We start from the raw sequence: 22,844 nt of genomic DNA on the forward strand, positions 1-22,844 counted from the left end.
AGGAGGAAGAGCTGAAAACGGACGCCGACGCGAGTGCAGCAATTTTCGACTCCTCTTCCCGACGATCTACCTCGTTTCATCGAGTCCGAGCGTCGTTCAGAGACATCCGTTCATATCATCAAACTTTGAACAAAAAATCTGGCGGTTCGAAGGGGAAAATTCGACCTTGACGACCATCCCATTTTGCTCATGTACGGAAGGTCGACGCGCGACATGTTGAGCTTCCTCCATCCACCACCCCTCTCCTTCCCGTCAGTCTCCACCCTTTCCTCCCTTCTTTACAGCCCAGCCTAACCTACCATCTCTTCTCTTCGTAGACCACCCTCAATCTACTCGACAAGATGGGAATCAAAGGTCTCACCGCTCTCATTGGCGAGGAAGGTTCGTTTCCCTTCCCTCCTTTCCTCCCTCCCTCCCTCCTCATTTCCTTGATCCAAGTCCCTCTGTCAGAATCTGACTCTCTCGCATTCTCTACCACCAACTTCCCACCATCCATCATGATCCGGCTCCATCAATCCCTCCTCCCTTTCGCTTCCTCCATCCTATCGATTCCTTCAACTCGCTCCACTCGCTCCTCCTTAACCCTCATTCCCTCTTTCTCTCAGCTCCCAAAGCCATGACGGAACACGACATCAAGACCATGTTTGGACGAAAGGTTGCCATCGACGCTAGTATGAGGTCAGTCGAACCAGATCTTCTGTCGAGCTTAAGAGCTCTTGTGTAAGAAGCAAAGAAGCAGACGACAAAGAATGGAAGCTCACCTCTCTCCTTCCCTCCCTTCCTCCCTTTGCTCCTCCTCCACATCGTCATTTATGCTCTTCAGTCTCTACCAGTCAGTCCTTTCCTTCTCCTACCACATCTGTACCATGTTGAACTGACCCAGATCTCGCTCGATCTGTTCCACAGGTTCCTGATCGCCGTTCGACAGAAGGACGGAGAGATGCTCATGAACGACGCTGGAGAAGTGACCTCGCATCTCATGGGAACCTTCTACAGAACCATCAGAATGGTCGACCATGGAATCAAGCCTTGCTACGTCTTCGATGGAAAACCACCTGATATGAAGAAGGGAGTCGTGAGTTCATCGTTCTAGTCGTTCTCGAAGGAAGTGAGGAGGAGGAGCGGAGGGGAAGGGAGAGACGAAGCTGATCAGGTCTTTGGATCGTATTCTGATTCGTATTGTAACAGCTCAACAAGCGATTCGAGAAGAGAGAGGAGGCTAAGGCTGGAGAGGAGGAGGCTAAGGAGACTGGTTAGTAACCCTGAGTCTCTCGAACGGCCGTGGTGAGCTCGCGTCGAAGCTGATCACTTCTCCCTCTCCTTTCCGTTGCTTCGTCTCTCAGGAACCGTCGAGGAGATCGACAAGATGAACCGAAGACAAGTTCGAGTCACTAGGGAGCAGAACTTGGAGTGTCAGAAGCTGCTCAAGTTGATGGGGATCCCAGTCGTCGTTGTTCGTTCAAGCTTTCCCTTCTTTCGCCCTTCGTCGTCGCGTCTCGTGCCTGACCTCCTTCTCCTGCTTCGTTCTCTTCTTCCAGGCACCCAGTGAAGCCGAGGCTCAATGTGCTGAGCTTGCTCGAGGAGGAAAGGTCAGTACCTACTGCTTGCTTCTTTGGAGTTTCTCGAGCAGTCGAAACTGACTCCTTCTTCCCGTCGCGTCTCGCAGGTCTACGGAGCTGGATCCGAAGATATGGACACCCTCACCTTCAACTCTCCCATCCTCCTTCGACATCTTACCTTCTCGGAAGCCAAGAAAGCTCCCATCGCCGAAATCAACCTCGCTCGAGTTTTAGAAGGAATGAACATGGAGATGGATCAGGTTCGTTTCCCTTTTTCCCTCTTCTTCCTTCCCCATCCCTCGACGTCCCGCTGATCGTTTCCTCCAACCTTTTTTCAGTTCGTCGACCTCTGTATCCTCATGGGCTGCGATTACGTCGAGCCTATCAAGGGAGTCGGACCCTCCACCGCCGTCAAGCTCATCCGAGAACACGGATCCCTCAAAAAAGTCGTCAAGTTCCTTCGACAAGCCCAAGCCGACCGAGAAGGCGCTGCCGAACCTTCGGATTCAGAGGAGGAGGAGGAGGTCGAGGAGGAGTCCGAGGAGGAGGAGGAAGCTCAGGACTCTGATGTCGAGTCGGAGGACGGAGGAGCGGAGGAGTACGATTCGGACGGGGAGTTGATCGTCAAGGAGAAGGCTGAGGGTTCGTCGTCCCCTGCGAAGAAGGCGAAGAAGAAGGCTGCTCCCAAGAAGAAGAAGACGGCTGCGAAGAAGGGGAAGGGGAAGAAGAAGGGTGGGATCGTGGTACCCGAGGATTGGAACTGGGAGGGTGCGAAAGAGTTGTTCTTGCATCCCGACGTGACGAAGGCTGAGGACGTTGAGGTGAGTTCCACTGTCCCTATCTCTCCCCGCTTACTCCTCTCTTCGTAGTATTGACGATCGACCCGTTTCCTCCTCTTCCTTCCTCAGGTCGAGTGGTCGATGCCCGACGTCGACGGATTGATCGAGTTCCTCGTCCGAGACAAGGGATTCAGGTTCGTTTCCTCTCGTCCTCCTCCTCTCCCTCACCCTCTTGAAACTGATTTTCTCCACTCTCCTTTCGACTCGTGCAGTGAGGATCGAGTCCGAGCCGGAGCTTCCAAACTCGCCAAAGGATTCAACGCCAAACAGCAAGGTCGACTCGACTCGTTCTTCAAAGTCCTCCCCAAGGATCCCAGCAAGGAGGCTTCGTCGTCTAAGAAGAAGGCTGATGAGAAGAAGGGTGGTGCTAAGAGGAAGGTTCGTCGTCGTTTCCAACCCTGGCTTCGTTGCTCGTTCTCGTCCTCGTTCTCGTTCTCGTTTCGTCCTCGACGCGTCGAGCTGACCTCCTCTTCCTTTCCTTTCCTTCGCTCGCAGGGAGGAGCAAAGGAGAAGGCCGATGCAAAGAAATCCAAGGCCTCCGGTTCAAAAAAGAAGTAGAATGATTCTCCCTCTCTTGTTTGTTCCTGTGCATCTGTCTCTCCCGTCTCTTTCTCTCGATTTTTGTCCTTCACGACCTCGACATGACCCCTTCCTGCTCCTCGCTGCTTCTTTCCTGAACGAGAACGAAAAACTCGTGAGAGAGAGCATTCAATTTTCCAGACGAGACAACACTGCACAAGAGAAGGCGAAACGAAGAGAGATGGGAGAAGTAGACATAAAAGGGAGAAGGGTGTGGCGATTCGAGAGAACGAAGGTAAGGAAACAAGAGATAGAGCGGGAACCGAGCAGAAGGAAGACAGGGAAGAACGAAAATAGAAGAGTAGGTAAAAAGGAAAGACAGATCCTCTAAACAACAACAGGAGCGACAGCAGGAGCAACGGCAGCCTCGACGACGGCGGCAACTACGGGAACGACGACGGCTTGCTCCTCCTTCTTCTCCTCCACCACCTCCTTCATCTCCTCCTCTCCCTCGACCACCGCGGCGGAAGGAGCAGCGGGAGGAGCGAGTCCGAGCTTCTCATCCACCCAAGCCTCGACCTTCTCCTTCCCTTCCTTGCTCGCCGTCTCGATGAGGACCTTCCTGGCCTCCTCGTCCTCGACCGTGAGTCGTCGAGAGAAGAAGTCCTCGGTGTCGGGTACGAAGAAGAGCTTGTAGGATCCGATGCAGACTTTGATCTCGAGACCGGACTCGGCGATGAAGGTCGAAGGAGCGGGAGCGTTGGGGATGGAACGCATGGTTCTGAATTGAAACGATGAAAGGAAGACGAGGGAGTCAGCGAACGAAGTCGAACGAGATGTTGTAGGGAAGAGAGCAAGAGGGCGACTAACCTCCTGAGGAAAGGCTGCTTGACCTTGGCGGGGAGACCTTCGGTTGGGTGGGTCTGAGAAAAAGAGAGGAGGGATGGGAGATCGTCAGCAAAAAGCAAGACGAGACCCGTCTCGAATTGGAGAGAGAGAGAGGGATGAAACTCACGAGGATGAAGCTAGCAAGGTAAGCCTTCCACTTCTGCTCAGCGGTGATGGCATCGTCGAGGGTGAGATCGTCCTTTCCGAGGAGTTGAATGAGGAGAGACTTCGACTCGTCGACCTGAACGAAAGGAAGGAGAAACGAACCGACGAGAAGGGGTCAGCGAACGATAACGACAAAGGGCGAATTGAAGATAGAGAGATGACGGAAAGAACTGAGCAAACAACTCACCCATTCCATCCTGTACAAGTTCTCCTCCGAACCCAAGGTCGCCTCAGCTCCCATTCGGTACGAGATCTGCTGACGAGCGGTGGTGAACTCGAGCGTTCGATCGTTGGCGAGGAGTCCGAGAAGATCCTGCGACTTGGAGTCGGTCATGACGATTTGGACCTGGGAAAACGAGTACGAAGAAAAGACGCGTCGAGCAAGTCAGCTTTCGATGTCCTTCCCTGCTCCTCTTCCCTCCCTCCTTCCTTCCTCCTCCACTTCAACGGTAATTTACTCACCTGCTTCACAATCCCCGCAATCAACTTATCCAACGTGAAGCTCACGAACGCCTTGGTCCCGTACATGTGCCTCATGTTCTCCTCGAACGCCAACTGATCGATCTCGTTGTCGAACAGCTTCTCGCACAAGTCGAGCAAGTGTTCGTAGAAGTGGGCTGGAGGGTTGGACCCTTCCATGAGGAGCGGGGAGGGACCACCGACGTCGTTGAGACCGAGTTCGACGGCGAGAGGGTTGATGAGTTGGGAGGGAGGGTTGGACGTGGCTTGCTTTCGAGCGATCTCCTTGAGGGTGGAGAGACGGTTGTAGAGCATCTAGAGAGAAGCAGGCAGGAGAGAGGTTAGAATTTGTTCAGGTTTCATCCGATGCGAGAATGGAAGAGAAGAAAGAGAAAAATTCACCTGCAAGAGACGGAACAGAACGTAAAGCGGACCGTTGGCGAAGAAGTTGGCCTTCCTCTTGGGTCGGCTCGGTCCCTCGTACGAGCTTCCAGCAGGAGAAGTCGCTCTCGACTGACTGTACTCCGAAGCTGCGTCGTCCACCGAGATCCAGGTCTTCTCCCCAGCTCCAGCTCCTCCTCCGTTGGCAACCGATTCGAGCGAAGGGACAGCAGCGGGAAGGGTCGGCGACGTCGAGACGTCCACGTCCATATCGTTTCCAGACTCCTCGGCCACGACGACTCCGGTTCCAGATCCAGAAGCTTCCGGAGCAGGCGAGTCCTCGACCGTCGACGAAGGCGTTCCAACGGCGGAGGTCGAGGCGAATCCAGGAGTTGACGACGACGCTCTTCCCGCTCCAGCTCCTACAGCACCCTTGAGCACCTTCTTCCTCAGATCCCCACCAGACTTCTTGGCCTTCTTGGTCGATCCGTTCGAAGCTCCATCGTCTCCGTCGTCGTCTCCTCCAGCGGCACTCCCTCCGTCGCTCATCCCGTCGATCTCAGACTCGTCTCCGTCTCCTCCTGCTCCTCCGTTGGGGTGTCCTCCGACTCCTCCCTCGCCGGGAATGACGAACGCGGCGTCGAACTCGTTGATGGGGAACATGAAGAAGGTCGGGATGAAGTTTCTCAGGAAGGATTCGACGCGTTCCCGATCCGACGACGAGAGCCCTCCTGGTGCTCGATCGAGGTAGGAGAAGACGAGTTTGAGCGAGTCCTGGAGGCAGTCGAGGTCGTCGATCTTGTACGAGTACTGGTACTTGGGTTTGGCTCCGAGCGAGGAATCGATGAGGGCGTCTCGTCTCTGGATCTGTTCCCTTCTGAGCGCCTCGATCTCGGCGACGAGGGATTTCGAGGTGATGGCCTTCTTGTCGTTGGTCTTGAAGGTGACTCCTTGATGATCGAGCGACTTGTAGAAGTTTTTGGCGTCGACTTCCCTCCAGACCTTGTTCCACTCCCTCTGAGCTCGCTTCCACTCCTCGTCCTTCTGCTTGAGTCGAGCGAGCACGACGGGGACGGCGACGGTCGGGTTCTCGTGGAGGGCTCCGATGACTTCGAGACCCGAGTCTCGTCCGTAGATCTTCTTGATGATCCTCTGGTAGATGCTCTTGGACTGTCCTCCGAGTCCAGGCTTGAGTCGGAAGCCGAGCTTCTCCTCGGCCGTCATGAGGGCGATGCGAGCGGCGATGGGTTCGAGGAGAGCGATCGTTCGGAGGTTGGCTTCGATGTGGTAGTCGTACTCGTGTCGTTCCTCCTCGGCTCGATGGAGGGACTCCTCGTAGATGTTCTTCTTGTGGGCGATGAAGGGAGCCGAGTCTTCCGAGGCGGACGTAGGATGAGAGACCCACTCGTCGTTGAGGACGTCCCAGCACATCGGGTCTCGACCAGAGCACGAGAGGTTGACCTCCTGCGAGAAGAGAGAAAGGAATCGAAAGAAAGCGTCAGTCAGGACGAGCTCTTTGACGAAGAGGGAGAGGAGGACGCGACGAGAAGGAGAAGAACGAGACAAGACGAGAAAGGGACTCACCGACTTCGGAAGCTTCCTGTAACTCGCACCGTAAGCCTTACAGCTGTTGAGGTCCACCTTCGGTCGATCCACAGCGGTGTTGTTATCCAGCACTCCGTCCAACCCAGCTCCAGCACCCAAGATCCCTCCACTCCCGTTCAATCCGTACTGCCCACCGACTCCAGCGATCCCACCTCGTCCAGCCTGATCGTCTCCCACCAACACCCTGAACTGGTTCCAAATGTCTCCCGATTCCCCGATGAAGAGAGCAGCTCGTTCGACGAGGACCTTGGAGTCGATGATGTCCTGGACGAAGAGGTTGAGGAGTTTGAGGAACTCGTGGTAGGTGTTCTTGTCCTCGATGAACTTCTTGACTCGCTCGAAGAAGGCGATCTCGTCCGGGGAGGCAAGAGATCCTCCGGCGTTGTGGGTGGAGGAGTAGGAAGGTTGGTGAGGAGCGTGGGAGGAGGGGTGTTGGTCGTTGGGGTTGTGGTTGAGGTTGGAGGGTTCGGGCGAGGCTTCTCCTTTGTGGTGGTGCTTCGACTTCTTGGGCTAGATAAGGGGAAAGAGAGGAAGAAGGGTGGGTAGATCAAGGGGAGGTTGAGGAGGGAAGAAAGAAAGAGGGAAGAAAGGCGGTCAGCTCTCGTCCTTCCTTCCGCCGCGTCTGCTTTCCTCCCTTGCCTCCTCCCTTCCCCTACTCCAACTCCGAGAATTGAAAACTCACCTTCACCGCCGCTCCCTTCCCTTGCTGCTGCTGCAACTCCCCGGGTCCTCTCTTCTTCTTCGACCCTCCACCCGCCGTCGACTCCACCTCCTTCCCCTTCTGAACGTCTCCTCCCTTCTTCTCTCCAGCCCTCGCTCCAGCAGCCGCCTTGGCCGCCTTCTCAGCAGCAACAGCCGCAGCGTTCGACTTGTTGACGTTGGCGTTGGACGACGAGGCAGACGGAGGAGCCATCATGTCGTTGGCCATCTGTCCGATGAGACCTCCAAAGAGACCGGAGGGAGGAGCGCCGTTCGAGGTGTCGGGGAGGAACTGCTTGAACTCGTCGAGAAGGTCGGGAGCGTTCTTGAAGAGGATGGTGACTTGGGCGTAGACCTGAGGAGCAGAAGGAGGGAAGGAAAGGTCAGCGGTTGATGTCAAAGCGAAGGAAGAAGGGCGAAGACGAGACGAGGAAAGGGAAAGGGAGCGAGGGAGGGAGACTCACATCCTGAATCGGTCTCTGCTCCTTCTGGTAGGTCTGGAGGATCTCCAAGAACTGCTTGTAGGTTTCCGGATCGGAAGCAAATCGGTTCTTGATCTTGTTGACGTAGTTGATGGCGTGGTTGAACTCGAGCTGAGGAGCGGTCGCTCGGAAGGCGTTGGAGGTGGAAGGAGGGCTCCTCGATCCTGAAGCGGCTGCTGCTGCTGGAGCGCTAGCTTGTTGCTGTTGTTGTTGCTGCTGCTGTTGCTGCTGGGCTCCCGAAGTCGACGAGGAGGAGGAAGCCTGAGGAGGTCGCTGGTCGTTGGGGTTGTAGGAAGGATGAGGAGGAAGAGGGTTGGGTGCTGAAGCTCCCTGAGCTGCTGCTCCTCCTTGAGCTGCCGCTGCTGCTGCTCTCAGACCTTCGGAGAACCCTCCTGCGATTTGAGAGACTGTTCCTGTTGGGGTAATGACGGTGATGAGACCTCGTTCGTCTCCTTCTCCTCCTAGACACTCGATGCGGTAGCCGGGAGGGAGGAAGGTGTTGAACCCTTGAATGAGCGAAGGGTGGCCTCGGAAGAGGGAGGAAACTCGGTCGATGACTCCGGGAGTGTCGATGCTGCAAGAGATTCAAGCGAAGAGAAAAAATCAGCAAACGCGAAGGACGAAAGGAGAGAGAAGGAAGAAAGGACAACGCGATGGGCCGAAAGGGGAGGAGGGAGGAAGGAAGACGAAGCTCGCTCGCTCGCTCGGAAGAAAACGAGTGCTTACATCTGACCCTTGAACTCCTTCATGACATCCAGGAATCGATTGTACACGTCAGGTTGATCAGAGAATTGAACCTACACAACACGACAAAGAAAGAAGAACGAGTCAGCTTCGTTGTTCGTTGGAGGGCGAAGGTTTGGGCTGGGTGGCTCCGTGGAGGGAGTCATCCACGCTAGAACGAGATGAAAGGAGAGGGATGGATGGATGGATAGAGGGTGTGATCTCGTATAGAATCGAAATCTATAAGAGAGAGTTGGAAGAGAAGATCTTCCTCCTGATTGAGGAGGAAGAAACGCCGGCGTGTTCCGACGAGGACCATCTCGTCCCTTCGTCTTCTTCTTCCTCTAGCTCGTCCTCCTCCCCTCTACTTCCCCCAGCCCATCCAACCAGAAGGTAATCTCTAATGATTTCTACTAACCTTGACCTGATCCAAATACGACAGCGCATCCCTATAAGAAGAAGGAACAAAGAGGTCGCGGTGGTCAGCTCTCTCTCTCTCTTCTCCTTCCTCCCTCCCCAAGTCTCGTTCGTTTCCTCACTCACCTAACGTTCAACGGCCTATAATTCACAGGCAAGTTCGACCCCGAAGGACCCGCTTCCGCAGCTTGAATTTGAGCAGCAGCAGTCTGAGTAGCAGGAGGAGGAGGAGGAGCAGGGACAGGGATCGAAGCCGCTTGAGGTCCAGCGGAGGACATGAGGTTGTTGGCGGCTTCGACGGCCTGGCCAGACGAGGTGGACAGAGAGGGGTCGGCCATGCTGGTTTCCCTCTATTGGCGAAGAGGAGAGAGAAGCGGAGAGGGAGGGGGAGAAAAGAGGAGGGGGGAGGGGGGATGGGAGGTGAGAGGCAGAAGGAAGGAAGGAGGGAAGCAAGGACGAGCGAGGTGAACAGAACTGTGCGAACGTGCGGAGCTCGGTCTTCTCTCAAGGCAGTTTTTCGCTCTCCTGTTGTTGTTGTTCTTTCCGTGGCTGAGAAGATTGGGCGGGTCATGATTAACGTTAAGGCGACGATAAGAGAAGAAGTATAGGGTAAGAAACCAAAGGAGAAAAGAGAGGCTGCTCTCTTCATTCGCTTTGTTGTTGTTGTTTTGATTTTTCTTCATCTCGAAACGGGACTCGCTGATCTGCTCCCAGCCGCACTCCCTCCTCCTCCCCCGTTCAACGCTCTCGAAGCGACGGCTCCGGCGGAGACCTTGGGCTGTAAGAAGGCGGAAAAGAAAACGTTCAGTCTCTGGCAGAAGAGAGAGGAGAACAAGAGAAGAAGGGGAGGAGAGAACGAACCATCGAGAACCCGAGGGCCTGCAGCGTCGACATGGGGAACCTCGTCTTGCAGGTCGAGCAGATAGGTACGGGCTTGCAGAAGACTGGTAGGACGAGGGGATTGAGGTCTCGTCAGAGGAAGAATGTAGGGTTAAAAAGAAAAGAAGAGTGGGCTCACTTGAAAGGCAGACGGAACAGACGTATCCGACGTCGACGATGTTTTTGTGGCAGAAACAGGCAGCTCGGAAGTCGACTCGGTCTTGCGACGGTAAGAGGATGAGGCGTCGAAGAGGTCGAGAGGGTAGGAAGGACATCTAGGAGAAGCGAGAGGAAGAAAAGGATCAGCTCGTGCGCGTCGTCTCGAGGAAAGAAACGAGGAAGGAACGAACCATCAAGTACTGAAGCAGAGCAGACCGTTTGGGTATCCGAAGGTAGGTTCCTCCTGTCAAATGAGATGCTTGCTGAAGGAAGATAGCTTCCGATCCAGCGAGTTTGCAGACGTCGATGATGATCCTCTGCTCGAAAACGAAAGGTTCAGGACCGAGGTCAGCTCTTGCCTCCTTTCCTTCACTTCCGCACGTTCTACTACCCAAGAGAAGTAGATCTGACTCACAGCCTTCTGTGCCGAGAAGATGCAATTCATCAAGCTCACGTAGCCACTGCTTTCCTCCTCACTCGCACTGACGATCAAGATCCTGGCGTTGTGACTCGCTTCCTCCGCCGTTCGAGCTGCTGATGAGGAGTTCGCGCCTGTTCTGGAGGGAGGGAGTTGACTGCCGTTCGAGGAAACTCCCATGGCTATCGAAGAGGGGACGTTTGGAGAGTGATGAAGACGGTTGATGTCTGGGAGAAGGCGAGACGAGAGAAGGAGAGCGCTCGGTCAGCTTCGTCGAAGTTCAGAGCTCTTTCTCTCGAGGAGACTCACAGCAGAGAGCTTTGCAGAGAGCGGTAACAAGTGATGTTGACGCTGAGGCGTTGCGAGAGAGGAGTGATCAGCTTTCAACCTTCAAGACGAAAGAGGAAGGGAGGAAGAAAGGAAACGAGTCGAGCTCACCAGATGTCGACTCTTCCTCTTCCTCCACGGCCATCACCTCCTCCACCTTCCTCGTTATCGAATCGTTCATGACCCTGAAAGGTTCGTACATGTTCGGATCAGGCCTCTGATGATCCTCTGCTGTTTCCTCCGTCGAAGCATAGAGCAACGTGCTGTTCGACAGAGAGGGAAGGAGGAACGAAGGTCAGCTCGATTCTCCTTCCTCCACCACCGCCCTTCGTTCTCTCCTACCATCTCCCCTCGAGGACAGACACGAACTCACCTCTTCGAACCTCTGACACCCCAAACAGCGAGTCCGTTCCCAGCTTTCCCTGCGAGGTTGGCGTTGAGAAAGATGAGGATCTGAGCGATCATGGCTTGAAGGGAGAGAGGGTCGCCCCCGTCCGCTCCCGTTGCTGCATCGGCCCACGAGAGAGGAGAGAGATCGAGGATGACAGTGAGGAGCGAGCAGGAACTGAAAACGTACAAAGAGAAAGGCAATAAAGTCAGCTTCGGGGTGCTCGGAGGGAGGGAGAGAGGAGGAGGAAAGGGAAACGAACTCGGTGGGAAGGAGAGGTGCAGGAGCCATTCGAGGTGCTACCAGAGAGTGAGATAGAGGGGATTCAGAGCAAAGGCGTGTATAGAATGGTTCTTTAGCAGTGGACAGAGGTCGCGGGAGTGTACCGAATGGGAGATGAGGGAAGGAGGTCGTGGTCGTCAGCGGAAGGGATGAGCTCGAGCTCGACTTGTCGCCGCCCTCTCTTTCTGCGTCCGCTTTCTTTCCTACTTGGTTGTAGGTATGTTTCTGAGATGAAAGGTATGGTATGAGGCTTCAGCGCGTGGTAGGCGATGAGCGAACTTTCATCAGCAATGCAGCTTGTTCACACAACGACTAGAAGATGAAGCGAAATGGTTCTGGCGTAAATCGTAACTAGAGTGAAAGAGCCGAGACGAAGAGAAGAGGAGACCAAAAAGTAGCGAGTGCTGCAAACAGAGTAAGCAAACGAAGAGAAAGAAATGAAAGAAGAAAGCTCATAAAACCGTCCAGTGGTCTCCTCGACGAAACGAGGAAAGCTTCGACGCGTCTCGTCTCGACTCAACCCGACCGAGACCCCCACACCCCTCCTCCTGCTAGTCCGCTGATCCACCCCCGTCACCTCCACCTCTAAGCAACTCCGAGAAGAACCGAGCGAAGCGAGCAATCTAGCAGCATCCTCCAGACTTGGCGGCTCCTCCTCCGCCGACCGACACGTTTCCCTTGTTTCCTCCCAACGCCGAGTTGTTGGCTCCTGCTGTTGGCTCCTGAGTATCGATGAGACGGAGTTTGATGTCCCTGGAGTGAAAATAGGAGCGATACAGTGGATGAGAGGGAGGTATCAGCTCGAGCTTCAATCGTGATTTCGTGAGATCGGGCCCGTCGAGATCTCCTTCACGTCCGTTTCCCCAATCAACGGCTCGAGCCAAAGACGAAGAGAGAGACTCTGAACTCACCTAGCAAGCGTGAAGAAAGCCTCCTCGACACCCTCGTTGGCCTTCGCCGACGTCTCCAAGAACCTCAATCCAAACTCGTCGGCGAGCTCACGACCTTGCTGGATCGAAACAGCTCGCTTATCGTCCCAATCGCACTTGTTTCCGATGAGGATCTTGTTGACTCCTTCCGAAGCGTGTTGCTCGATGTTGGAGTGCCACGTTCGAATGTCTAGATGCGTATAGAGATTCGCGTCGAAGAGAAGGTCAGCCGAGGTTCGTTCGAGGGAAGCTCGAAGCTGGGAGGGAGATGGAGACTGACTGTTGAACGACTTCTCGTCCGTGACATCGTACACGAGCAGAATTCCCATGGCTCCACGGTAGTAGGCAGTGGTGATGGTTCGGAAACGTTCTTGTCCTGGAGGAGGAGAGAAAAGGAGAAGGAAGACGTCGACGTGGGAGCGAAGGGAAGGAAGGTCAGTTCAGATCTTTCGAAAGAGGAGCTTGAATCAAGCAATGTTTTGTGCGAAGGGAGAGGGATGGGCAAGGATTGGGGGTGAGGTATCGAATCGTTCAGGAATGGTAGGAGGGGAGAGAAGTGAGGGGGAAGGAAGGAAGGCGGACGTACCCGCTGTGTCCCACTGAGCAAGGTTCACGCACAAAACAAGGCGATGGAGAGTCAGCTCTAAGTCTGAACAGACTTCTAAACTCCATATGTGGGGCTCAGAGCTACGAAAAAGCGGCTGTTGAGCTTGGAACGACCATCATTCTGGAAGGAGACGACGTCGAACCTCCGCTTCGCAGCACCATCGCTCCTCCCTTCCCTTGTTCATCCAAATCTAGGAGGGAAGTTAAAGAAACTGGTACTCACAATCTGAAGCTTGATTCTCTTTCCATCCAGCTCAATCGTCCGGATCTGTTTATAGAGTCAGAAAGAGGGAAGGATGAGCTTCGAAGGCTAATGAATGGAAGGGAGGACCTGAGACTCGAGAACGACGAACCTTGAAGTCGATACCGATGGTGGTGATGAAAGAAGGAGTCCAAGCGTCGTCGCAGAATCGAAGGAGCAAGCAAGACTTTCCGACACCTGTAGGAAGACGATCCGAGTAGTGAAAAGGGAGAAAGAAGTGAGCAAAGGCGATGGGAAGTGGAAGGTGGGGCGATGCGTCCTTCCTCCTCCTGCCCTCTGCTCGTCTCCCTCGTTTCCAGCCGTTGAAAGTAGAGAATACACATACCTGAGTCTCCAATAAGCAGAAGCTTGATGAGAAAGTCGTAATGAGGCGAAACCATTACAAGATGTGGATGAGAGAGGGTTGGAAGGAAGGTGAAGGGAGGGACGTGACGGAGAGGTGAACGAGTGAGGTTGGAAGTCGTACTGAACAAAGGAGAATAAGCAAGCACGAAGAGTTAGTATCGGTTCCAGACCAAGAAACACATAACGTGAAGAGGAAGAGCTCGCAAAATGGAAAGAGGACTAACGGGTTCAGGTCGTGGTTGGCTTCTACTTGAGAGGAAGCCCTCCCACGCCCTTTTCGATCCCAACTTCCACCATCGACGACCCTCCATCCTCCCCCGTTTCCCATCTTCTCGTCCCCTAATCTCTGGTATCACCTCCCCCAGCTCCGTCCTCTTCGTTGAGAGATCTCTGCTCCCGTTCTCATGGCTATGAGCGTTCGTCCTCCACCTCAAAAGAAGCCAAAGACGGAACCATCGTCGACGTCCGTCGCTCCTCCTCCCACTCCTCCACTCGCCTTCGCATCCACACCCGGAAGACCTCCTATACAGCAGCGACCTCCTCCTGGACAACAGCAGCAGCAGCAACAAGTGAACGGACAGCAGCAGGTTCGACCTCCGTTCCAGCTCGGAAGGCCTCCTCCCCCGGTAGGAGTTCGACCTCAGATGATGGGCACTCCACAGCAGCAGCAGCAGCAGAACGGCATGGCGAACGGCGGTGGTGCTCGTTTGGGACAGCAGCAAGGAACCTGTAAGTTCTCCTGATCTATCAGGGAGGAACTTCTGAGGAGGAAGGAGTCGAGAAGCAGATCGATTGAGCCAGCTCTCTCCCTCTCTCCTTCGCCTCTTTCTCCTTCCATCCATCTAGTCACTCCCCAACAGAATGGGAACGCTCAAGCCGGTCCGTCGAATCAAGCCTCTATGGCTTATAACACTGGGTGAGTCGCGTTTCTCCGGCTTGTTTTGTCGGATGGGAAGCGAGAGAAGGAAAAGAGAAGGAGGAGCTGACCCGACCTCGTCCTTTCCCTTCCGTCGTTTTCTCAGGAGTCCTGCTCCCATTTCGAGACCGTCGACACCAGCTGGACAAGGAGGGAACGCTGGAGGTGGTAGTGGAGAGGTGCGGCATGGGAGTCTGGACGATCTGACGGATGGAATCATCGACTACAAGGTGCGTTCCCTTCTCGAGCTCGATCCAAGAAGAAGCGAGCAGGTCGGGTGGTGGCGAGAACAACTGGCTCGTACCAGTGGGAAAACTTTCGTAGCCGGGGATGCATTCTGTGAGACTGTGGGAAGTGGGAAGTGAGAGCAGGTTGTTTATAGCGGATCTGAGGGTTTGGGAGAGCCGGATGTTGAGCTCTCGAGCTCGTCTCGGCCTCCTCTCCCTTCCTCTTCTTTTCCCCATCTCCACCGATCTCTTCTGCTCCGCCGAGCTCAGTAACCCGAGCTCAATTCGCCACAGCCCACAGGAAACACTTCGAATCTGTCGTTATATGTCGCGAGGCTGACTTCGTTCCTTGATTTCTCTGTCGAACTCAGGCCGAAGAGGATGCTCTCCAACGTCACGCTCAACCTACCTTCCGAGCTCGTCCCAACATAGTCGCCAACGCCAACGCCAAAAAGCAGTCCTTCCTCGATCCGGTATTGCTTCGTCGAAAGATGTCTGACGTCGGTGAGTCTCTCTCCTCGAGTCGAGCTGCCCTCCACCTTCCTCCTTCGAAAGCGCGTCTCGTTGAAACTGATCTCTCACCTCTCTCTTGCTTTGTTTCCATCCTTAGCCTTCCGAGAATACGGTCTCTCCATCCCGGACGAATCCCTCACCTACCTTTCCCTAGCCTGCGAAACTCGAGTTCGCGACCTCCTCACCTCCATGATCCGAGCCAAAAATCATCGTCTCACCTCCACCCACGCTCACGCACCTCCTCTTCACGCCGACGGCAAAACACCTCTCTGGGACGAGACCATCACCTCGGAACCTGCCAAGTGGCTGAGCACGCTGGAGCGAGTGGAGAAGGAGGAAGAAGGGAAGAAGCGACGGGAGAGGAACGCTCGAGACGAGGAGGAGCGGAGAAGGAAGGAGATGGGAGACGAGTACGATGGGCCGTTGGGTGGGAACGGGGATGTGAACATGGAGGGTGGGATGGGAACTCCTGGTGGGGAAGATGGAGAGGGAGGGAAGAAGAAGAAGAAGATGGGGCCTGGAGTGTCGGCGAGGAACATGAGCGAGACGGCTCAGAAGAGGATGTCCAACTCGGCGGCTCTTCACTCGGCGGGGTTGAAGAAGAAGTCTTGGATGTTCGCGTCTGGAGGAGCCACGGGAGGAGCGATGGCGAGTCCGAGTCCGGCGTCGAGGACGTTGAAGGCTTCGAGTCCGCTCGGAGGAGGCAGCCCTCCTCCTGATGCTGGATCCTCGTCGTCGTCGTTATCGAAACCTACCTTCGGATCTTCATCTACCATCCCAGCCAACCCTTCCTCCCTCTCCCAATCCTCAACCACCTTCGGCGGAAACGCGTCCAACTCGACACCAACCCAATCCTCCTGGTCTCGTCCCTTCCTCTCCTCCACCACCTCAACTCCTCTCGCTCCTCCAGTCCACGCAGCTTCAGTTCCCTCCAACCTTCGTCATCCTCGGTCGTCGTCCGGTGCTGAGGTTTATTCGGGAGGAGGACCCGTCGAGTTGGGAGCGGTCTCGATGAGGGACGCGTTGTTCGTGCTGGGGAAGGAGCGAGGCCACGGTGCTGGGAAGGGGAGTTCGACGAAGTTGGTAGGAAGGGCGCTGGGGAAGAGGAACGATAGGGGGTGGGAATAATGTTTTGTCTCTCAGCTGCTCGGTCGTTGTTCGAAGAGGTGTGTGTGCAGGGGAAGGAGAGGGTCGAGAGCTCTTTTTTGTTTTCTTTGTTCTTGCAACGACGCGACCGGTCCAGCGATCCTTTGCTGTTCTTTCTTTGTTTTTCTACGAGATATGCATCTTCTCGATATCTTGGAGGAATCGGGGAGGTGAAGACGGAGCTCAACGACTCGACGGCAGTGAGCCTCGTTTCTTTTGAGAGGATCAAGCGAAACGATGATGAGATCGAGACGATTACGGAAGAAGATGACCTGCTTCGTTGGTTGCTCCTCGAGGGCGAGAGGTAGAGGCCTAGATGTAGAAAGAATGAAGGAGGAAAGAGTTCAGCTGAGGTCAGGGAAGGACGCGTCGGGTAGACAACGACGAGGGTGACTTTGCGTTCCTTTCGCGCTCCTTGCGTTTCTAACTTTGGGACTTTCTTCAATAATCGCACTCTCTCTACTATTACCTTCGTTTCGCTTTGACTATCCAACCGAGAGAAAGTTTTTCGATGAGGAAAACACGTTTCTGACTCGACCACGTTCCCTCTCGGAAGCGAGTCCCTTTTGAAAGAGCGCGTCGAGCTGTTTCTTCCCTCCTTGCTCCCCAAACCGTCACCGGCCTCGCCACCACCATCCTTCCTTTCCATCTCTCGCTCAACTCGGCACTCTATCGACCTAGGACAATCCACTTCTTTGCCGCTTCTGTCCTTTCCTCAGTCGACCAACCAAACTTCCTTCCTTCCTTCCTTTCCACCTCCACCTTTTCGCGAGCTCCCTCCCTCTCCTTCCCTCCCTCCCCTCCCGTTTCGTACCTGAAAGGACCCTTCTGTCCTCCTTTCAGCTACAGACAGGTGCTGCTTCAACCCTCCTCTCCATCGTATGAACTTCACCGAAACTCCTGGTCTGCACAATGCTTTCCTGAACGGAGCGAAATCCCACTTCAAACGACTCCTCCTTCGAACATCGGGTTCGACCTCCTTCAACAACCACAACAACGGATCGACTTCCAACCTCAGCACCAGCGCTTCGAGATCTTGGCAGCACTCCTCCTCCTCCTTAGCCAACAGACCGTCGAACGACGAGCGAATCGACATCAACGCCCGAGACTCCTTCGGACGTACCATCCTCCAGCTCGTCGCTTACTCCCTCGATCCCGCTTCCCTCGATTACCTTCGACTCCTTTTGGACACCCAGCCGAAATCGGGGATCAATCTGAACCTCCAGGACGTGGAGTCGGGCTGGACGGCGTTGCATCGGGCGCTGTGGGTGGGGAATCTGGCGGGAGCGAGGATGCTGCTCGGAGAGGAGAGGATCGATTGGAGCGTGAAGGATAAGGAGGGGTTGACGTGTTGGGATTTGTATAACAGTACGGTGGAAGGGGTGAGTTCACGTCTATCTCTGTGTCTTCTGTTTCAATTTTGGGGTTGAAGGAGGACGATCTGAAGGAGGGAGGGAAGGAAACGAGAAAAGGTCGAAGCTCACCGATTTCCTCCTTCCTTCTTTTCCTTTTCTTTCCAAAGACGAACCCTCCCGAGGATACAAGCATCGGAGAGGTGAGTCTCAGCTTCCTTTTCTTCTTTTTCTCTCTCGACTACTGAGCTATCTTTCCTTCTTCTCGCAGACCCTCTTCACCTGGGGAACCAACCGAAACCACACGCTCGGTCAAGGAGGATCGACCGATGCCTACGATCGATCCCTACCGGAGAAGGTCACTCTCAAACGAGTCGAGAAACCTGTCTATGTGTCTCCGGAACTGGAGGAGGAGGAGGACGGAGAGGAGAGGAGGAAGAAGGAGGAGAGAGGGGATCTGAGGAGGTTCGATGGAGTGAAAGTGCGAGAAGTTCAGATGGGGAAGCTGCATACAGGTGAGTTCGGGAGGCGAGAGAAGGGAGAGCGGTAGCAGGAGCTGAACTTACGTCGCTTTTCTTTCAGCTGTGGTGACCGCCGAACCTTCGAACAACGTCAACCTCTGTGGATTCGGATCGGGAGGACGACTTGGTGAGTCGCGTCGATTCGCGTTCCCTTTTCTCTTTCCCGTTCCCGTTCTGACCTCCCACCTCTTCTCCTCTTTCAATTCATCAGCCCGCTCCGTCCACAGCCAAATCGATCTCCTCCCCATCTCCGACTTCCCTCACACCATCACCTCCATCGCACTCGGTCAAGACCACACCCTCGCTCTCACCAACCACGGCCACGTCCTCTCATGGGGTCTCAATCGCTTCTCCGTTCTCGGATACCAAGTCGATACTCCCACCTTGGGATCCAAGTTCCAGTCCTCTCCGGAGGAGCCGATTCAGACGACGCCGAGGAGGATCGTGGGGAGTTTGAAGAAGGAGGAGGTGTTGGGTGTGGCGGCGAGTCGATGTTCGAGTGCTTGTTGGACGAGCGATTCGGTTTGGACTTGGGGTTACAATAATGGGCATCTTGGTGAGCACAAGTCTTCCTGTTCCTTGCCTCTCGCTGCTGCTGGGTCTTCGTCGAGAGGAGAGAGGCTGATCCCTCGACGCGTCTTCCCTTTTCATTTTTATCAGGCTACGACGTCGCCTCGAATCCGATACAAGCTCTTCCCCGCAAGATTGCTGCTCTCTCGCAACCCGTCATTGGTCTTGCTCTCACAGACTACGCTCTCGTCTGTCTACTCGCAACCAACGAGGTCCTCTGTTAGTTCTCTCTTCTCTTCTCTCTCGCCTCTCTCTCCCACCTTTCTCGTTGTTTACCGACTTCTCTCTCCTCTCATAGGCTTCTACCGAGGAGGCTCCACCAAAGTCAACTTCCCTACTTCTCCCTTCTTCGCCGAATCAGCCATCTACCGTCCTCCAGAGTTCAGGAAACGAAGCGAAGTCGTCAAGGTCACCTCGTCCGGAATCACCTTCGCCTGCCTCACGAGTTTGGGAGACGTGTTCACGTTTGCTCTCGCTTCGCCTTCGGAGGTCGATAGAGATGCGGCTGCGAACGGAGCATCGAGGGGAGGAGGAGTACAGATCAAGCCTCAGAGGGCTTGGGCTTTGAGGAAGAAGTTCACTGTGAGTTGACGTCGGGATTACTGCTCGATCTGCTTCGAGCCTCGCCGGACGCTCGATGGAGACGAAAGCTCGAACTGACCAAGTCCTCTCTTCCATTCTATCGAATCCAGGCCGTAAAGGACGTCGCTCTCGGATCGGACGGAGGAATCATCCTTGCCACACAGTCTGGTCACGTCTTCGTCCGAACTCGCAACACCAAGTCGAGCTCTTCCTCCTCCAAGGCTTTCAAGTTCCAGAGGATTCCGTTCCTTCAGAGGATCATCAAGGTTTCGGCGAACGAGTGTAAGTCGACGTCTCTTTCCTTTCGCTCTTCGTTTCGAAAAGAAGAAGGACGCGTCTCCGTCGAACTCAACAGCTCATCCTCCGCTTCACTTCCTCCTTCCAGCTGGATCTTTCGCCGCCATCCGAGCGGACGCCGTCCCCAAGAGCATCGACCTCACAGGTCCCTCAGTCGGAGAGGATCTCACCCACCTGCTTCCTCACGTTCGTCGGTGGATGGAAGGTCGTCGAGGATCGTTTCTCCTCGAGGAGTCGGAAACCCACGTCGACCCTACCGAAGAGGAAGGAGAGTCGGAATCAGCATCAGTCAAGTTGGATGTCAAGATCGCTCGTCAACTCGTCCAGATCTCAGATCAATGGAGACCCTCGTCGTCGTACCCTCCTCTCTTCGGCGTCGCTGGAAGCGATTGCGTCTTCCACGCTGCAGGACGAGACACTCCTGCTCATCAAGCCGTCGTCGCTACGAGGAGCTCGGTCCTTCGTCGGCTACTCTCAGGAGAGAAGATCCCATCGTGTCGAGTCTCGTTGGAACGAACGCCGGAAGGACTCGTTCGACTTCATCTCCCCAAATCGGATCATCTCACCGTCCTCCTCCTCCTTCAGTATATCTACTCGGATGATCTTCCAGCCGTTTGGGACCCGAGAGTCGGGAGGGAGGTCCAGGATCCGAAACTGTCGAATCGAAACATCAACCTCGTCGCCGTGAGATCGGAACTCAAACTCCTGGCGGAAACCCTCGATCTGCCAGCCCTCTCGTCCATCCTACAACTCAGCTCCAAGACACTACCTCCTCCCTCCCTTTCGTCGGACCTCTACCGAACCTTCGAGATCGCTCAAACCCTCCTCGACTCCTCCTCCACCTCCCCTCTTCGACCGGACGTCCGCATCGAGCTCTCCGACCGAACCGTCGCTGCCCACGAATCCATCCTTCGATCCCGATCCCCCTTCTTCTCTGCTCTCTTCGAAGACGCCGAATGGACCCAAACCCGTCGGGATCCAAACGGGGGACGAGGAACGGTCACCGTCAACCTTCGCCACCTCCCCTGGTCGACCATGTCCCCCGTCTTCCGCTTCCTCTACGAGGACGTCGGGACCGAACTCTTCGATTACCACCATCAGGATTCCATCGATACCTTCCTCGACTTCGTCTTCGAGGTCCTCGCAGCCGCCAACGAACTCCTCCTCGACAAGCTCACCCTCATCTGCTCCTCCGTCGTCCTTCGGCACGTCACAACGCTCAACTCGGTCTCCCTCCTTTCGGACGCGTCGTTCTACCACGCCGACGACCTCAAAGCGAGCCTCCAAGGGTACATCGCTAGGAACATGGAGACGATGCTCGAGAGTCATCTCTTGGATTCGATGGCGACGGATACGCTCGCAGAGCTGTCGTCCTTCGTCGTTGGGAAGCAAGGGGAGAGGCTCCCGATCTCGAGGAGTGGGATCCTGGTGACGGCTGCGATGGAGAGGAACAGGGACTGGCTGGCGGTGGAGGATTTCCCGAAGCTTACGCTGAGGTCGACGAAGGCTCAGCATCAACAGCAGCCCATCTCGAGGTCGCCTAAACTCTCTCCCTCGCCGTCGCCGCATCCAGCAGAGTCGAAATCGCTACCGAGGAGGCCGTCGTCGTACTCGGTTCCGATCTCACCGATCACGAGTCCAGCGATGCATGCTCAGGTTGGAGGAGAGGAGGTGGACGAGGGGTTGTTTGCGATGGATGAGGAGGTCGACGAAGGGTTGGCGAAGGGTTTGGCGGCTTCGTTGTTGATTGGAGAGAGGATGGTGGTTGGAGGAGCTTCGAAGGAGTCGAGCAAACCTGTTTGGAAGTCGAGAGCTGTAGAGGCCGAGAGGTGAGTCTTCCTTCTCCTTCTGTTCGTGGTCGAACGAAGATCCGAGCGCTGACCGACGCGTCTCCTTTCTTTTCTTTTTCCAGAACCGACCTCCGTTCAATCATGGCTGGTGAAGCCTCCTCTTCAAGACCCCGTCTACCTTCTTCAACATCAACTCGAGCTCCTTCGGACGCCACACTCCCATCCCCAACGTTCAAGCTTTCTCAAAAGGACCGCAAGAAACTCAACAACTCGTCGACGTCCTCGCCGGTTCTTCGAGCGTCCACTACTCCTCCTTCTTCCGTCCCCTCCACTCCCTGGCGTCTTCCTTCCACCTCCTCGGCATCTTCTCCTTCAACTCAACCTCATCCTTCTCCTCCACCCGCAGCAACCTTCCCAAGTCTACGAGGATTCCCTCCACCCGCAGCGGCTTCGGGAGCTCCTCGACGCGACTCCCTTCCCTCGCCAACGATGGCTCGAGCAGGATCCAGCACCGGTCCAGGAACAATCCGAGGAGGCCCAGCTACTCCCTCGTCGATCTTTGGATCTCCTTCCAACTCAGCCAACGCCTCTCGAAACGTGATCGTCCCAACGGCTCGAGTCGTCTCGTCTCCCTCCCTTCACTCAGCCTACTCCTCCTCGACCAAACCCTCCTTCACCTCCTCTACCTCTACCTCCTCGGCTACCTGGTCCATCCCTACCTTCACCGCTCCTCCACCACCTCCTCCACCGTCGTCCTCACCCGCTACTTCGTCGTTCGCCCACATTCAACAGCAGCAACGAGACCACAAAGAGGTCGAGGCCTCGCAAAAGGGAGGAATGAAGAAGACGTTGATGGAGATTCAGAAGGAGGAGCAGGAAGTGCGGAGAGCCGAGAAGGAGGAAGCAGATTTCCTGATTTGGTGGGCGGAGGAGGAGAAGAGGATCAAGAAGGAGGAGTGGGAGGTCGAGAGGAGGATGGTGGAGGCGATGAACGGCGGCGGCGGTGGTGGTGGGAGAGGAGGAGGATCGACGGGGAAGCGAGGTGGGAAGAGTGGAAGGGGAGGTGGGAAGAAGGCTTCTGAGTCCCGGAAGGGAGCTGGGGGAGGAGGAGGAGGAGGAGGGGAAGCGAGCTCGAGTTCTACGTCGACGCCGACACCTTCAACGAGAGGAGGAGGTGGTGGGAGATCCAAGGGATCTTCAGGAGCAGCGACGAGAGGTCGTGGTAGTACTTCAGGCGGTGGATCTGCTCCTGATGGAGCAGCAGGGGGGTCGGGAGGAGGAGGAGGAGGAGGAAAACCTTTGAATCCTTCGACCCCTTCGTTCGTTTTTGGCGCTTGATCTAATCTAGTTCTACTGTAGTCTTTTCTTTTCTCGACGCGTAGATTCTGGTTTGGCTTCGGTTCTCGTTCGCTCTGATGTTGGTAGATGCTTTAACATGTTGTATCGGTAAAATCGTACAGCGATTGGCATAAAATCGTGACTAGGAAAAGGAGAATGGAGAGACGTAACACAGGGTAAAGAGAAAGAAGAAAGGGAAGAGACTGAACGACGAAACAGAACGAGACGCGTCGGTCGCTGCTGAGCTGCTGAGGGTTTCTC

At 55.2% G+C, this 22,844-nt stretch overlaps 6 protein-coding genes across 6 annotated transcripts; 3 read left to right on the plus strand and 3 right to left on the minus strand.

The window, feature by feature from the left end:
• Positions 1–188: 188 nt before the first annotated feature.
• On the plus strand, positions 189–3,085 carry RAD27 (multifunctional nuclease RAD27). Its single transcript, XM_076640114.1, has 13 exons — positions 189–251; positions 318–381; positions 606–678; positions 824–832; positions 907–1,075; positions 1,189–1,252; positions 1,344–1,453; positions 1,539–1,589; positions 1,667–1,819; positions 1,898–2,380; positions 2,468–2,532; positions 2,611–2,776; positions 2,894–3,085. The coding sequence occupies exons 2-13, from the start codon at positions 342–344 to the stop codon at positions 2,954–2,956; spliced, it is 1,446 nt and encodes a 481-aa protein (XP_076497463.1). The 5' UTR covers positions 189–251; positions 318–341; the 3' UTR covers positions 2,957–3,085.
• Positions 3,086–9,152, minus strand: SIN3 (transcriptional regulator SIN3). Its single transcript, XM_076640115.1, has 12 exons — positions 8,863–9,152; positions 8,738–8,768; positions 8,323–8,393; positions 7,579–8,170; positions 7,098–7,469; positions 6,395–6,925; positions 4,832–6,274; positions 4,433–4,744; positions 4,158–4,316; positions 3,933–4,046; positions 3,788–3,840; positions 3,086–3,698 (listed from the first exon to the last, which is right to left on the minus strand). Exons 1-12 carry the CDS (start codon positions 9,072–9,074, stop codon positions 3,305–3,307), a joined length of 4,284 nt encoding a protein of 1,427 aa, XP_076497464.1. The 5' UTR covers positions 9,075–9,152; the 3' UTR covers positions 3,086–3,304.
• Positions 9,153–9,540: 388 nt separating this feature from the next.
• On the minus strand, positions 9,541–11,083 carry TFB4 (TFIIH/NER complex subunit TFB4; the record flags this gene model as incomplete). The annotated part of the gene is made up of 6 exons (XM_076637368.1): positions 9,541–9,680; positions 9,755–9,890; positions 9,966–10,091; positions 10,190–10,374; positions 10,631–10,782; positions 10,893–11,083. Coding segments are annotated over 6 exons (930 nt in total), but the record flags the coding sequence as incomplete, so codon positions are not given.
• Positions 11,084–11,509: 426 nt separating this feature from the next.
• BDY24DRAFT_386468 (Rab GTPase family protein) lies at positions 11,510–13,451 on the minus strand. The gene is made up of 7 exons (XM_076640116.1): positions 13,312–13,451; positions 13,078–13,163; positions 12,948–12,992; positions 12,705–12,717; positions 12,399–12,494; positions 12,101–12,308; positions 11,510–11,942 (listed from the first exon to the last, which is right to left on the minus strand). The coding sequence occupies exons 1-7, from the start codon at positions 13,364–13,366 to the stop codon at positions 11,813–11,815; spliced, it is 633 nt and encodes a 210-aa protein (XP_076497466.1). The 5' UTR covers positions 13,367–13,451; the 3' UTR covers positions 11,510–11,812.
• Positions 13,452–13,621: 170 nt separating this feature from the next.
• On the plus strand, positions 13,622–16,496 carry BDY24DRAFT_386471 (uncharacterized protein). The gene is made up of 5 exons (XM_076640117.1): positions 13,622–14,060; positions 14,178–14,247; positions 14,354–14,477; positions 14,846–14,978; positions 15,085–16,496. The coding sequence occupies exons 1-5, from the start codon at positions 13,736–13,738 to the stop codon at positions 16,113–16,115; spliced, it is 1,683 nt and encodes a 560-aa protein (XP_076497467.1). The 5' UTR covers positions 13,622–13,735; the 3' UTR covers positions 16,116–16,496.
• Positions 16,497–16,674: 178 nt separating this feature from the next.
• On the plus strand, positions 16,675–22,734 carry BDY24DRAFT_34711 (uncharacterized protein). Its single transcript, XM_076637638.1, has 9 exons — positions 16,675–17,515; positions 17,757–18,000; positions 18,068–18,133; positions 18,218–18,562; positions 18,667–18,795; positions 18,875–19,158; positions 19,269–19,440; positions 19,544–21,284; positions 21,368–22,734. Exons 1-9 carry the CDS (start codon positions 17,015–17,017, stop codon positions 22,581–22,583), a joined length of 4,698 nt encoding a protein of 1,565 aa, XP_076497468.1. The 5' UTR covers positions 16,675–17,014; the 3' UTR covers positions 22,584–22,734.
• Positions 22,735–22,844: the final 110 nt, after the last annotated feature.

This window comes from Mrakia frigida, assembly GCF_051309035.1.
Source record: "Mrakia frigida strain ATCC 22029 unplaced genomic scaffold BDY24scaffold_12, whole genome shotgun sequence".
Taxonomy (NCBI): Eukaryota; Fungi; Basidiomycota; class Tremellomycetes; order Cystofilobasidiales; family Mrakiaceae; genus Mrakia; species Mrakia frigida.